The sequence below is a fragment of the Pagrus pagrus genome, assembly GCF_965226575.1.
Source record: "Pagrus pagrus genome assembly, chromosome: 9".
NCBI classification, from domain to species: domain Eukaryota; kingdom Metazoa; phylum Chordata; class Actinopteri; order Spariformes; family Sparidae; genus Pagrus; species Pagrus pagrus.
The window spans coordinates 1,565,271-1,581,001 of NC_140193.1; the positions used below are offsets into that span (position 1 = coordinate 1,565,271).

Below are 15,731 nucleotides of genomic sequence, written 5' to 3' on the forward strand. Positions count from 1 at the left end.
CATCATTTATCTCATCCTTGGCCAAAGCTTGTCCTGCTGCGTGTAGTTCAACTTGCCGTCGTTACGACTGCCTGCAGACGGAGCTTTGATACGTTTATTTTTAGAGCAGGAGGGTTTAAATCCAGAGGGACATTTCTGCCTCTAACAGGAGGTACAGCGGTATCAGATGGCTCATCTGTTAGCTGAGGACAGCTGAGAGAGAGAGTTAAGTAGAGAGAAACAACGCTGTCAATTCAATGAACGGATGAAGGAGTTAAAATCAGAGGCTGAGGAGGATGAACTGTTTTCTAACACTGAAGAGGAGGGAGGGGGAGGTTGTTGATCCAAGAGCCACCTGGGGAAACCCCAGATTGAGCAAGAGCGAGTGCTAAAAATAACACAGGTTAACTACATGGGAGATTACTCATAACTACCAGGAGGTAATACAATGAGTTCATCACTATAAAATAATGCTGAGTACCATGAGAGTACCTCAGAGAGATTACCATGAACTACCAGGAAGTACAACAATGTAACATAAACTATCCCAGACGTTCATCAAAGACCTCAGAGGATCCTGAAGCACCCCAAAAGATTACAAGTACTGGAAAATAACCCAAAGTATCAAGTAAATTGGGCTACCCCCAAGGACCAAGACCCTGTAAGAGAAGTCCATACTTTAACATCGAAGTGCACCAAAAAGTGCAATGAACTTACCCTAACAACTAAAAAGTACCTCACATAGTTGACCTCAGAGTTCAAGTATTATCAAGTACTCCTAAGATTGATAGATAAAGATTGGCACTAGGAAATACCACAAAGTATCTGACAGAGTACAATGAAGTAAGTAGGTACCCCAGAAGAACATGAAGTACAACATACTACCCCAGATTACCATTGAGTACACCAGAGCTATCCAACAGTACCACAAAGAACCTCCAGAAGGTTGTTGGTTAAATTTTCTGATGATACCCGGTTGAGCCAGCGTTTGCGGCACTAGAATAACAAAAAACCTACGCAGGTTGAACAATCCGAATGTACCAGGAAGTACCCCAAATGAACTATGAACTACCCCTGAGGGCCATTTGGACCCCAAAGAGATTATCATCAAGTCCATCAAGAGCTATCTCACAGCTTCATGAAGTACTCCATGGTATTGTGCTGAATGGTCCATGAAGGACCAGTGTATGTCATACAAAAAAAACAAGCTATCATGAATATGACCCACAACTTCAAGGATGTAGTAGGACATAACACAAAGAGATAACCCTGAGGTAGCCTACCCAAGGAGAGCGCAAAGCATTATATCCAAGAGATGATAAGAATGTACCATGAAATACCCCAACATGCCATGAGCTGCCAGGAAGATGACCATGAAGTAAAATAAAATGACCCACGTAGTACCACAGAATACATTATCAACCACACTGAACACTTTGCACACAAACTTAATTCAAATATCTTTTTTCTTTTTATATCTACAGCTGGCGGACTCTGTGATCAAGTACTGTGTCTTTAGGGATCCTTAATGAGAACCAAAAATACTCTGAATGTCTGTTGTGAGAATAAACAAACCACACGTGAACAAGAATAGAAGCACTCCTCAGCAACAAGTCAAATTAAAAAAAAAAAAAAAACAGCTCATCATCATCCAGCAACACACTGATGTATATTCCCTTCAGGTGACTCAGCAGTGTGGACACAAACAAGTCCAGAGAGTCTTAGTCATTCTGCATCTCACGTCTTCTTTTTACCCTCGAGCTCACCCCTCATCCCTCTGATTGAGTTTTCATCGTTGGCTTAGTGGTGGTGTCCAATTACGGACCTCCAGAACAGTGACAGTTAAGCCTTCCAAATGGAAATTTTTCACCACTGATCTCGTGGCTGGGGGCTTCCCTTAATCCCATAATACCTTGAGGAAAGTTTAATATAAAGATGCTGTCGTGCTGCCAGTGGACACCAAGTTTTAAAGGCAATCGGGGCACAAGGAGATAAAATGAGATGAAAATTGCGACCTGACTCCAATCACAAACTCCTGACCCTGAAAACTGAGTGTTTTCCTGAATGGTTCTCAGCAGGATTCTTACTGGCAATCTGTGTGCAACATCAACACAAACTATAAAAATAAACTTCCACATCGAAACTGGGTAATCTTATATTTTAATCTGAACATTGCCCAGTGAAGTGGACTTCATGGAAGTCCATTAAAATCTGCATAAAGCGTAGAGATGCTCCTCAGATGTGATTACAGTATGTCTGAAAGTCCCCCAGTGCAGGAATGTCTGGATAGGAAAGTGTGTCCATCAGAGCACTGGACGATGATCCTGCCTCTCCTTGTCCAAAAATGATACAGAAGGTCATGAATGATCCACATGCAAGATTTTGAGATATTGTAAACAACAAATGCCACAGAAGTTGGGTCCTCCAAAACGAGGCAAAGGAAAAGGCGCACTTCTCAAATCCTTTGGGACAGGATGATCTTGTTGACCTGTTAAGATGACGTTGGTCTTGACTGTTTGGTTCTTAAAGCGATGACGCAGCTTCAGTACCCGTTTCCCATTCTGCTGCTGAATGATCTGTACAAGTCACAAGCATTTTTCATTTTCAAGTGATGTTATCTCACCACAAACTGTCGCAGCTCTCTGACTGAAGGACCAATCCAAACCAAAGACGTACCGAAGAAGGCCAAACGTGACAAAATCTTATCCCGAGCCTGTTTTGTGAGTGCTGTTCAGCCAAGGTCCTGTGGCCCAGTATTTCCAAACTGACACTCTGGCGGCCGGCACAATATTGCCGAAATGATGTCATTGCAATAACATATTATTTCCAGTTGATTTATTTTAAATATTCTTAAAAATTGCATCATTTGCATTTACGTTAGTGTCATGACTGATGCATTGCCTCTCTTGTTGCATCAAGCGTCTCAAGTATCACCTTTGAAAAAGTTTAAGAGGACATTACGAGGACCATAATGAAACAGTTAGAACATCACGATATTAAACAAAGTTTAAAGTCCTCCTTTCGTGTCTATTTCTGATGGCACATCAATATATTTCTTGGTTTGGTATCGCCACCAACTGTGGACCAGTGGAGTAGCCTGAAATGTTGGCAGAAATGTGTAGCTTGACACCAGCATACTTCATGATACTCCAGTTCAAGTTTGGCCCTGTGGGTGAACTGGGGAAACACAAGATACAACCAAACGGTGACCTACTCATCTGAACGTCGTTCCATCACATCACTAGTTGTCAAACAACTCCACTAAAAACTTCCCCTGCCAGTTCTGTTGCGCTTTAAAGATCGTGGGAGATCGGCTAACTTCAAGATAACCCTGTCTAAAATCTGAACCTTTAAAAACAACACAATCTTCTATATCTGTGAGCAGCTGGTGGAACTGGAACAGTACAGATGAAAATAATAGGATATTGTTCCATTTTTCAGCTTCAAGAAGTGACACAACTTTGAGCTTCTGAAGAAAAAACCAGGCGCTCACAACTCATTGACAATGTTTGGCAGACTATTTGAAAAAACACTTTAGTTCCTGAATTTGAATACTTTGTCCTAAATGTTATCAGTAATGTGCAAGTTGGTAAATGATGTGAGACATTATCTGACTCAACATTTCACTGGATTTTGTCAGAGTGTATCTGTCACATAAAGTAACATTAGTGTGTACTGTGATGCTTTTATCCAAGAATCAAGTTTGTTTGTATGTAGGCATGAGTCTCTGATGTCCACCCCAGCTGCTCCTGGAGGTTTCAGTGTGCTGGTGACACACTGCACCAGGTGCATGATGGGAAATACCCGTTGGCTGACTCGGCCTGTATTTCTGATCCGTCCAGCTGACTCCAGCTCTCCCTCTCACCCTCTCTCTCTCTCTCTCTCTCTCTCTCTGTCATTCCTCTAACAGCTGCTGCTCTGCTGTCCAATGACACTGCAGATTGAACCTCACACCAGTGAAACCAGTAAAATGTCAAACTGGTAAAAGTTTTACATTTTACAATTTCACTTAATCACAATTTCAAAATGGGACCAACTTGTTTTAGTTTATCAGTCACCACTTTGTGGTTGTGGAGTTAGTGAATACTCACAGGGCTGGTTGGTAAAGCTAACTGCTACCTTGCTAGCCAGCTGGGCATCTCTTTAAGTAACCCTCTACTGTTCTGTATTCTTGTTTATGTTCTGTGACATAAAGAATAAAATTCAGTTCTATGTGCTAACGAACTTTTGCTAACAGGACAATGGAACACAGCAAGTAAGCTACGATAGCTTCCCACGTAGCAAAAATGGTTTGGCACAAAAATAGCCCAAATCTGGCAGAAGAAATAGCTCGACCCAACTTCAGTTGCCAGACTCTTTTCAAAACATGTTGGAATCACGGCCCAGAATCAGCCTCAAAACACTGGTCCAGATCTGGCTGCTAAACCTGAACCAAACTGCTGACCCAAGAAAAATGGAAGATCTAGCCTATACTGGTCTGAGTCTGGGCAAAACCTAACAAACACTACCAGCATCCTTCATTTTGGGCTCTCCTGCTCTCTCACTCTCCACTTAAAGGTCACCATTGTTGGTTTTAATGGTTACTCTTCCTGAATTTGTGGGTCAAAGATTACCAAAGTTGAACTTGACGTGAAAATTTTGCATGAATTTATTCCACCCCCATGAAAATTCCAGTAAAAATTAATTATAATAAAAATAAAAATTAATTTCATTTTCTGCCAAATGTCACCACTCTACATTCTGGTGTGACCCTGCTCACTACCTGCCTGTCTTTCAGCAATCGTCTTAACTGTTTTACACCGCTAATACACACAACAGTGTCGAAATCTACAAAATACTTAATTTTATCTCAACTTACATCTTCTGAGAAATGAACGTGAGAGATGAAAAAATGTATTAATTTTGTTCTCATAGAGAGAAGTTGGAGGCTTTCCCATTCACTTCAATTCAGTTTTCTTGGCGCAGCATCTAGTGGACATTATATGAACTGCAGCTGAACACACTTTGACTCAGCTGCTGATACAAAACACAAACATGTCAGAACCATTCTGTGTTTTCTAACCCAGCACAAGTCTGCCTTTTTTAATCTTCTCTCCGACATCGAGAAAAAAAGCTCTCTAAGAACCAGCAGCTCCAGTGGAGAAAGCGATTGCTGCAGTGAGCTGAGAGACTTTATGGACTCCCAATAAAATCTAAATGTGTCCTGTTGACCTCAGTTATATTTAGAGTCTGATAAAACTGAGCGAGTGGCCGCCTCAGATCACAGTTGTCCGTCCAAGTCAAGGCAAGCAGTACAGTTAAATTAAAAGACTATTAATCCGTTTAAAAAAATTAAAACTTTTTTATAAAAAATCATCTGTGTAGGTTTGATTTAGATAATTGATCTTGATCATTTCTCAGTTCCTCACCTGGATGAACTGTAATTTTGTACTCATTTGTGGGAAAACAGAGACAGTGTTTAACTGACGGACTTGAAGAATAATAGTATAATATATCTACTAACTGAGGTTAAAATGGAGTTTTTCCTTTCAAGAAAATTTCTGATTTATTTTTAGTAAACTTAAATCATTAAAAAGATATTTACAAATTGCAGACCTTTTAAAAAGAACAAAGTTTAATTAATCGGTAATAGAATAAAGATACATTTAATTGATCTGAGTGTGTACAGACTGTAATAAAGGGCTTGGCATCAGAGTCACACAGAGTGAAAACCTGCTGCCGGTTCTGTGTAGATCCTGTATATTTGTGGATTGAGACAGACAGACAGACAGACAGACAGACAGACAGACAGTGGCAGCAGCCCCCTCTACTGGTCGTACTGATGAATAACAGCATCCCAAACCAATCAGAGCTCTGTGTCAGTAGTTACCTGCCCAGATACCAGAAGCAGGTAAGCTGCTGTAGTTGCCCTCTGAAATGTCCATGTCATTAACCGTACTGCAGAAAATGTTGCACTGTATTTATTATTCTTTAAAATGTTCATGAAATCAAACCCCATTTTCTGTTTCATATACAGCTGCCATTTTGTCTGCAAACGTCATTCAGTTTATTGGTAATAATAATAATCTGTTGTGTAAGTTTTAAGAAGTTTTCATTGTTAGTGGCGGAGTCTGCCATTCCTGTCCTGGATTCAGATCGACTTTACATTTAAGAGGGATAGACAGGAAGTGATGCAGCATGTACGTATATATAGACAATTGTACTCTGAGAAACTATAATAACATCCCTCAACTAATGACTGTAGCAACCTCACCTGGTTGATATCATCATTGAGTCGACACGCCAGCAGCTCTCTGCGGAGTTTCTCCTCACGTCGAGCTGCTTCATTCAGCCACGACACACAGAGAGAGTCCAGAGAGAGAAGACGAGCCTCCAGCTGCTCCACTCTGAAACAAGTGCAACCCTGAGAGTGGTAGACAAAGTATTCACAGCCATTACTTAAGTACAAACAAAGTGAAAATACTCCATTACAAGAAAAATCCTGCATTTAAAATTCAAATAAAAGTACAAAAGTATTCTAAACAAAATATAGTTAGAGTATCAAAAGTAAAGGAAATGGTTGTACAGTCTGATTTTATGTGAGGTTTTATAAGATGAACAGGTACTTTTAATGAAAAGTATAAATAGGATAGTAATGGTCACTAGTGTGTGTGTGTGTGTGTGTGTGTGTGCTCTCATACACTGTGGTTGATGGCAGTGCAGATGTCTGTCTTCAGTGTTGAAGCCGTTTCAAACAGACTCTGGATCTGCTGTTGTTCCTCTCTTTTTCCACTCAGCTCAGCCTCAGCGGATCCACATAAACCAGTTAGAGGGCTCGCAGGGTCGGACTGAAGCAGCGCCTCCAGCTGGACACAAAGGAGACAACACTAAAAGTAATAATGATTCACTTTCAGTCAGGTGGTTTCCAGAACAGATGAGATCAGGAAGAGTCAGAAGATTTACTTAGTAAAAAGTCTGGTCATCACAGCTAAACCACACCCGTAGCTGCCAGAAGTTCCTCAAAGGACGCTGATCGGTTCAAACACTTTGTGTCTGGCCGAGAGCGCATAGCTTGAAGCCTGGCAAGATGTATTTGCAAAGTCACATGATCACGTGATTTTGCATGAAATCTAGCTGCCTCTCAAGGTAAAGTAAGAAGGAAATATTCAGGGTGGAGATTTGAAAGTAGTATGCAAGACCTGACGAGAACTTACAGTTGTTCTACCAGCTTGTTCTACAAGAACAGCTGTAAATAGAAGAACGTCCTCTCTGCTCCACTGACCTGTTGGGATGTGCGGTGGAAGCTGCTGGTCAGGTCCAGGATCGACTCGCTCTGATGGATCTTGTTCTTGACACTCTTCTGGAGCTTCAGGAGCTCTGACAGATCCTCCTCCTTCACTGCTTTTCCCTTCATCTCCAGCGTGCTCTGGACTCCTCTCAGAGTCTCCCAGCTCATCTCGATGTACTCCACCTCAGCATCTAGTTGCTGGAGAAAGGAAGAGAGTGCGTCTGGTTATGTCCTTCTGACAGTACATCAAGGAGTGAGCAAGATACCAACAGAGAACCGATTAGATGTGCTGTCACTGTCACATTCTCAGGAGTTACAGCTTCGCCCAAAAGTCTCACCTACAAGTAGTCAATGGAGTCCAGAAGACCAAATTTTCCCAGCCATCCCAAGAGTGGTTTTAGCAGCACCTATAACTAGTAGTCCCAACTGTCACAGTCCCAGGAGTTATATTTTTTTCCAAAAGTCCTCAATGGCTTTAGCAGTAACTACATTCCAACAATCACAGCCATCCTTGGAGTCCCAATGGTAGATGTTCTGGACCAGTGAGAATCCTTGGACACTACTGATTACACTACTAGTAGTCCTTCCAGTCCAAAAGTTCCCAAAGTCAAAACTGGCTAAAGGCCAACCAGTCATGACAGCCTATGTAGTCCAAAAGTCAGTCCCTATTTATCCAACAGAACAAAAGTCTTAAAAGTCCCAACTCTCCAAAACTCCAAGCGGTTCCAGTAGCCTCCACTGCGAAAGACCCTAATGGTCCCAGTCCCAGGGGTCCCAATTCAGACAAAAGTTCCAGTGGTTCTTGACCAATGGGACACCTGAGATAAATGTAATTACACTACCCAACCCTGGACTTTGGGTCGTTTTCGGCAGTAACCACACACCAACAATCACAGTCCCAAAGAGTCCCAATGGTCTCAGAACTTTTACCAGTCCTAACTGTCCCATGGTCCCAGTCCCAGAGTGTCAATAGATCTCCACTATTTCAGAGCTCCTTGGCTCCAACAGTCTCTACAGTCCAAACGTAACAATGCTCTTAACAGTCCTTGTTATCAAAGAGTTCTGATAGTGCTGTGTCCCTGCAGATCAAAGTCACAAGACTCACAGTAAAATGTGGTCCGGCCTGGTTGAAATGCTCCAGCAGCTTGGAGGTCTGCAGGTCCGAACCCAGATCCAGCTCAGTGCAGGAGTCCAACAGCTCGGAGACACAGTTCAAGTCCTTCAGGGTCTGAAAACAGACAGCACACCAGTGGTGGAAAGTAGTTGCGTACATTTATTTAATTACTGTACTTTGTTACGGTTTCTAGGTACTTGTACTTTATTTAAGCATTCCTATTTTACTATTCTAATCAAGTACATTTTAAAGTAACACATACTCCACTACAACTATTTGGCAACTATAGCTACTAGTTACTTTGTGGTATAAGATTTTTTGTACAACCAGTTACATCTTCACAGTGTAGTAAGTACCTTGAGCAGTCTCTCCTGGTATCTCCTGCAGTACTCCTGCTGCTGGATCTGGGTTTGCTGCTGACTCCACAGCTCATTCACTTCCTGTTTGGTTCTGCTGAGTCGCTCCACCATCTGCTGCACCACAGACATCACAGACTGCAGGTTAAACCCTGCTCCTGACACCTGACAACACACACACAGATACATATCACACAGCATATCACAGTTTTTCTTTCTACAACTACAGAGCAAAAAGTATTCTTGATGATTCAGAAATCCCAATTCCTGACAGTCTTGTTACCATGGGGACAGTATTGATGTAGTTGTTTCCCAGTTCTTGAACAGTGAGGAACCTCTGCAGTGTTTCCTGCCAACAGGCATCAACCTGTTTCTTCTCCTCTGGTGAGCTGGAGCTGCTGGTTGTGCTGATGTTACTGCTGTCAGCTTCCTCCGGTCTCCTCATGTAGATCTCCCTCTGTCCTTCCATCTCCTCCTCCACCTGGAGAACATGAGCACTGACAGCTAATGGAGGAATTACCTTCACCTTCATCATAGACTTCAATATGAAAAAAATGTCATGCTTTTATTCTGACAATTTGGTGCAGAACAAGAGAATGACCTGCCAGATTTTCCTGAGTCTTGTGGGTAAAAAACAATGAGGACACTGGCTTGTTTAATATTACTACAAACTAAAACAGAGTATAAATGAAAACTGTTTATACTGTATTTTATTTCAGATGGCTAGAGAGGTAGCGTGTCGTCTACAGCAGCTGCATGACAGCTGGATCCAGTAGAATTTGCCACCACACTTCCAGTTTTCCTCCCTAACAAGACACCAGAAGAGACTCTGACCTGCTTTGCTCTCCTGAGGAAAGCGACGTAGGGTTGCAGCAGCTGCAGGTTTGAGTCGATCTTGCTGTTCAGACTCTGCAGCTCCTTCAAGACCAGATCAACTTGGCCAGCAAGTTCAGGACTCAAGAAACCAGTTTGCTCAGCAGCGGGTGGACTGGGTTGAGCAGCAGTGGTTCTGGTTTGTCTGCCCGTGCTGCCTCTCTTCAGCTGCTCTGTCAGAGCCTTCAGAGGGGGAAGCTGTCTGCTGGGTTCACTGGTCCTGATGGTCGAATCTGTGTGTAGAGCTCTGATCTGATCCAGGATCTGCTTCATGTTCTCTGCATCACGACCTACAGACTGGAGTCAAAGACGTACAAAATTGATTCCCCCTACTGTAATCAGAGGAAATACATCTATACATGCACCTAAGACACACAATACTGTGAAAGTGTGATTCCAGACAGGAAAAATAAAAGAGCACCAAGCACCAGAAGCTTTTGTGTTTTACCCCTATTTCAGTTAGCTGTTGAAATAATTGATAACAGCAGAGGGCAGAAGAGACGTCTAACCATGTCTGAAGACTGGACTCAAGCTTGTTGAAAAGTTGAGGGTTTAGTAGGATAATAACCTTTTTTTTTTAAATGGAATCAAATGTCTCATTTTCAAGTGACACATTCTTTGCAAAAGTGCTTGTGAGGTTAAATCCTTTAGAAATACACTACAGTGTTATAGACAGGTTTACAAGTGCGGTGCCACCACGGTGACAGCAGCTCGTCTTTAACTCTGATTTGTTATATTTGAGAATGTATTGTTTGGAACACCTGCAAAAATTAACAGACTTTTTTCTTAAAGGACTTTTTGTACCGATAAATACTGTGTAAGTGTGGCGGTGTGTACCTCAGCCTGTGTTTGCAGCTGTAGGTGTGTCTTCAGGGTGTCTTCCACCTCAAAGAGCTGCTGTCCTGCGTCAGAGCAGTTAGACAACACCCTGCTGCCCTGCTGCACCCAGCTCCAGACCTGCAAAACAGATTTACTTTAAATTCACGTGAGGTACCAGCTTCTTTAGTAACACCCGCTTAAACAGTAAAATTCAGCTACTTTAAAAAAACAGAGAGAAAATGTCACCTTGTCCACGAGGTGTTCCCATGACGACAGCAGCTGTTGCCTCTGATTGGTCAGGAGGGCTTGGCGGGCCTGGTCCTCTCCACTTTGAGTCTCATTTCCCAGCATGCTCTCCTGCCCTGCCACCTGCCTGCTTCCAAAGAAGGTCCAAAGATGCCATGTTTGTTTTTATGACTGAATGGTGAGATTCTACAATTCTGAGTTTCTGGTGTTTATTTTCTTTTATTATAAACAAGGTCACATATCACCATCAACACACGCCTCATGTCCAGGGACACAAAATCAAATCATGTGCACATATCAAAACTTTTTTTCCTTCCTCTGCCTTTGGCTTGTGTTTACGCTTTGGAGAGTAGCCATGTTGCTAACGCCTTCTTTGTGACAGTAATACCACAGGTAAACACTAGCAGGGAGGAATTTGAAAAGTTGTCTAATTCTGCTTTAAGAAAGGTCAGGGCTTTGTGGGTAAAACAGTCAGAGCATCCAGAGTATTGAACGGTTTTGCAGTATTTTAACATTTTTCCTACCTGGTGGTATTGGTAGTAGCAGCTTTGTGCTGTTTGGTCTCTTCCTGTTTGTCTTCAGCCTGAGAAAACAGAGAGAAAGACAGAAAGCTGCAGGTGTCTTCAGATATCTCAAAATCTATTAACCAGATTTTCATGAAATGCCCTGATCTCTGAACTCTTCACATTTTATGTCATTTTCCTGCGTCACCACCCCCGGGACAGACCCAGGTGTATCAAGACACGGTTTCCATGCTTCACATTGGTCTAACTTTGGACATCTTGGACCAATAAAACAGTATCTGATTCTGTCTGCTGGTAGAAAAATTTACCTCTGATCCAGATCCTGACTGAGGGTCTCTGGTCTCCTCTGATCTGGTTCCATGCTTCAGATCTGATCCCAAAACTGGCTGCAGATCTGATCTGGATCCAGATCGCTGTTGTGGTCTAGATTCAGGCTGCAGATCTTTAATCTCCTCTAATCTGGATCCAGGCTTCTGATCCAATCGAAATTCTGATTTTTGATCTAATCTGGATCCTGATTTAAAGTTTTTGGTCTCCTCTGATGTGGATCCAGGGTGCGCACCTCTGGTTGGCTCTGATGTAGATTTAGGCTTCATATCTAATCCAGATCCTTGCTGCACGTATGATTTGGATCCGTCTAATCTGGATCCAGGCAGGAGATCCCTGCTCTCTTCAGATTTCGAGTCTGACTTGAGGTCTGATCTGGATCCAGCCTTCAGGTTGAATTTGAATCCAGACTGCTTTGGATCTAATCTGGATCCTGACTCAAAGTTTTTGGTCTCCTCTGATGTGGATTCAGGGGCCGCGTCTCTTGTTGGCTCTGATCTAGATTCAGGCTTCACATCTAATCCGGTTTCTGGCTGCACGTCTGATCTGGATCCAGGCTTCTGGTCTGATGTGGATCCTGGGGGAACATATCTGTTCTCCTCAGGTTTAGAATCTGTCTTGAGGTCCGATCTGGATCCAGTCTTCAGATTAAATTTGAATCCAGACTGCAGGTTTTGGTTCTCATTTAGTCTTGATCCAAGTTTAAAATCCAATTTGAATCCAGGCTGCAGATCTGATCTGGATTCAGGCTGTAAATCTTTACTCTCCTCTAATCTTGATCCAGGTTTTAGATCTGATTCAGGCTTCACATCTAATCTGGATTCTGGATGCATGTCTGATCTGGATCCAGGCTGAACATCTCTGGTCTCTTCTGATTGAGAATCTAATTTCAGGTCTGATCTAGATCCACCCTTCATGTTTAATTTGAATCCAGATTGCAGGTTTCTGGTCTCCTTTGTGCTAGATCCAGTTTTAAACTCTAATCTGGATTCAGATTGAAGGTCTGGTCCAGATTCAGGCTGCAGATCTTTAGTGTCTTCTAGTCTGGATCCAACTTTCAGATCTGATTCAGGCTTTGGATCTAATCTGGATCCTGACTCAAAGTTGTTTGTCTCCTCTGATGTGGATTCAGGGGTAACATCTCTGGTGAGCTCTGATCCATATTCAGGCTTAACATCTAATCTGCATTCAGGCTGCACGTCTGATCTGGATCCAGGCTTCTGTTCCGATGTGGATCCTGGGGGAACAGTTACGGTCTTCTCAGGTTTAGAATCTAACTTGAGGTCTGGAGGTCTGGATCTAGTCTTCAGGTTGAATTTGAATCCAGACTGCAGGTTTTGGATCTCCTCTAGTTTACATACAGGCTTAAACTGTAATCTGAAGCCAGGGTGCAGGTCTGGTCTAGATTCAGGCTGCAGATCTTTACTCTCCTCAACTCTGGATCCAACTTTCAGATCTGATTTGGATTTAGGCTCTAGATTTAATGTGGATCCTGAAAAGTTTTTAGTCTCCTCTAATCTGGATTCAGGGACTATGTCTGGGGTTAGCTCTGTTCTTAAACCAGGTGTTTGTTCTAATCTGTATCCAAGCAGAAGATCTCTGGTCTCTTCTGATGGAGAGTCTATTTTGAGGTTTGGATCTAATCTGGATCCTGACTCCAAGTCTTTGGTCTCTTCTGATGTGGATTCAGATTCAGTCTTCACATCTAAACTTGATCGTGGCTGCACTTCTGATCTGGATCCAGGCTGAAGATCTCTGGTCTCTTCAGATTTAGAACCCAACTTGAGGTTTGATCTGGATCCAGCCTTCAGGTTGAATTTGAATCCAGACTGCAAATCTTTAGTCTCATCTAATCTGGATCCTGACTCAAAGTTGTTTGTCTCCTCTGATGTGGATTCAGGGGTAACATCTCTGGTGAGCTCTGATCCAGATTCAGGTTTAACATCTAATCTGCATTCAGGCTGCACGTCTGATCTCGATTCAGGCTTCTGTTCTGATGTGGATCCTGGGGGAACAGTTACGGTCTTCTCAGGTTTAGAATCTAACTTGAGGTCTGGAGGTCTGGATCTAGTCTTTAGGTTGAATTTGAATCCAGACTGCAGGTTTTGGATCTCCTCTAGTTTACATACAGGCTTAAACTGTAATCTGAATCCAGGGTGCAGGTCTGGTCTAGATTCAGGCTGCAGATCTTTACTCTCCTCGAATCCAGATGCAACTTTCAGATCTGATTTGGATTTAGGCTCTAGATTTAATGTGGATCCTGAAAAGTTTTTAGTCTCCTCTGATCTGGATTCAGGGACTATGTCTGGGGTTAGCTCTGTTCTTAAACCAGGTGTTTGTTCTAATCTGGATCCAAGCAGAAGATCTCTGGTCTCTTCTGATGGAGAGTCTATTTTGAGGTTTGGATCTAATCTGGATCCTGACTCCAAGTCTTTGGTCTCTTCTGATGTGGATTCAGATTCAGTCTTCACATCTAAACTTGATCGTGGCTGCACTTCTGATCTGGATCCAGGCTGAAGATCTCTGGTCTCTTCAGATTTAGAACCTAACTTGAGGTCTGATCTGGATCCAGCCTTCAGGTTGAATTTGAATCCAGACGGTGGGTTTCTGGTCTCCTCTGCTCTACATCCTGGCTTCACATCTGATCTGGATCCAGACTGCAGGTCTCTGGTTTCTTTTGTTTTGGAATCTGACTCCAGGCCTGTGCTCTCTGTTAATGTGGATCCAGACGGCAGGGTTTGGTCCAGGATCTTGTCATCTGTGAGACTCCAGTCCTGAAGTGAAGACAGACGTGTTGTTATTAAGTGTCTTTCAGAACTTGTCAATAACTTGGTTTTGGGAAACAGCTCGTTATATAAAGAAAGTTCATGAGATCATCATTTCATCATCATCTTAACCTGCAGATGCTTTTGTTTCTTTCAGCTCAGCTGCCTGATTTCAGAGTTATCAGCTGACCAAAACTTTGAGCTGATATTTTTAAATAGAGACATCGGAGAGTCGAGAATGTAACTGCGGGCGGGATTTATATTTATAACCTGAACACAAGATGGATGCTGACAGAATAGACAGATGACTCTCACTGCTGCTGTGCTCTAATATCTATAATACTCTATTATACTGTATAATACACAGTGTTTTGCTTTAAGACATCTTGACAGGTATCCAGATTTAAACCTGTGGTGATAACCTGTGTGTATTCAGCACCTGATTTATGCAGGCAGCAGCTCATTACTCAGACTAAAAATATCCTGTTAATTCCCATCCAGCTACTTTGCTATAATTGTCTCTTACTTCAGAACCGGCCTGTCTGGACTCTTGCTCTTTCTTCCTGTTCTCCACCTGTTGGAACTGCAGCCGGAGAGCCTGGTCCGCTCTCCTCCTCCGATCCTGCAGCGTCTCCACCAGCTCCTCCAGCCTTAACGCTATCCCCCTGCTGCACTGGGAATTCTGGGAAGAGGACGCAGCATCAGCATCAATCCATACATTCAACAAGGAGTAAATCAAAAGCAGGCTGAAGAAGGATACAAATGAAAAGTGAACTCCGGCTGGTATATTCATCCATTTACAATGCTTTCCTAGCAAATATGACCCTGAGTTGTTAGATAATGTGCAGGTGAGATGCTTTCACCTCCTCCTCTTCCGCCTCCTCGTCCTGCAGTACTCCTCCTCTCCTCTGGAGGGCCTCAGTCCTCTGTAGCTGTCTGAGTTTCCGGAGAAGAACGTTGCTGCTGGTCAAAACCTGCAGGGATTTCTCCAGAAGATCTGGAATCAAAGCATAAAGACACAATGACTGCCGTACTGATGAAAGTCACAGAGAGATTGTATCTTTACATTTGCATGTCTATTTATTCTGTTTGAAGAAGTTTTTTCTGCACAGCTGCAGATAGAGACGAGGCTACTCCAGAGCGTTGGAAAGAGCAAAAGTCAAAATGTATTTAAAAATTCCTAAAATGTTATTATCTAATGAAAATATTCTGCTTCAGTCCTTATTTGCTGGTGTTTAACCTTTTCACAGAAGTATTAACGGGGCGCTGTTGAGCAATCTGACAGCACCATGAATTATATTTATATAACCCCAATAACAAAACATCTATTTCTGCTTAAACACTTTTTTAGTAAATAACTCTTTTTAGGGTGATGACGTCATAAAATGACAAAGCTACATTTGAAAAACCTCAATAGAAACTTTGAATGTTAAAAGAACAATGACATTTGGTGGAGTCGTA

The 15,731-nt window shown here is 42.5% G+C and overlaps 1 protein-coding gene across 7 annotated transcripts in view; it reads right to left on the bottom strand.

Moving 5' to 3' along the window:
• LOC311262499 (uncharacterized protein) overlaps positions 1–15,731 on the bottom strand; it is a 39,217-nt gene that overhangs the window by 10,677 nt on the left and 12,809 nt on the right. For 6 of the 7 annotated variants that reach the window (XM_084361925.1, XM_084361922.1, XM_084361921.1 and 3 more), the window contains 13 exons: positions 15,134–15,267; positions 14,797–14,952; positions 11,487–14,279; positions 11,179–11,237; positions 10,655–10,784; positions 10,427–10,546; positions 9,551–9,886; positions 9,000–9,197; positions 8,717–8,881; positions 8,352–8,474; positions 7,241–7,444; positions 6,660–6,824; positions 6,233–6,382 (listed from right to left, as the gene is read on the bottom strand). In XM_084361925.1, the coding sequence (XP_084218051.1) occupies positions 6,233–6,382; positions 6,660–6,824; positions 7,241–7,444; positions 8,352–8,474; positions 8,717–8,881; positions 9,000–9,197; positions 9,551–9,886; positions 10,427–10,546; positions 10,655–10,784; positions 11,179–11,237; positions 11,487–14,279; positions 14,797–14,952; positions 15,134–15,267 (4,733 nt within the window). The remainder of the gene's footprint in view (positions 1–6,232; positions 6,383–6,659; positions 6,825–7,240; positions 7,445–8,351; positions 8,475–8,716; positions 8,882–8,999; positions 9,198–9,550; positions 9,887–10,426; positions 10,547–10,654; positions 10,785–11,178; positions 11,238–11,486; positions 14,280–14,796; positions 14,953–15,133; positions 15,268–15,731) is intronic. The other variant, XM_084361926.1, reaches the window with a different exon arrangement.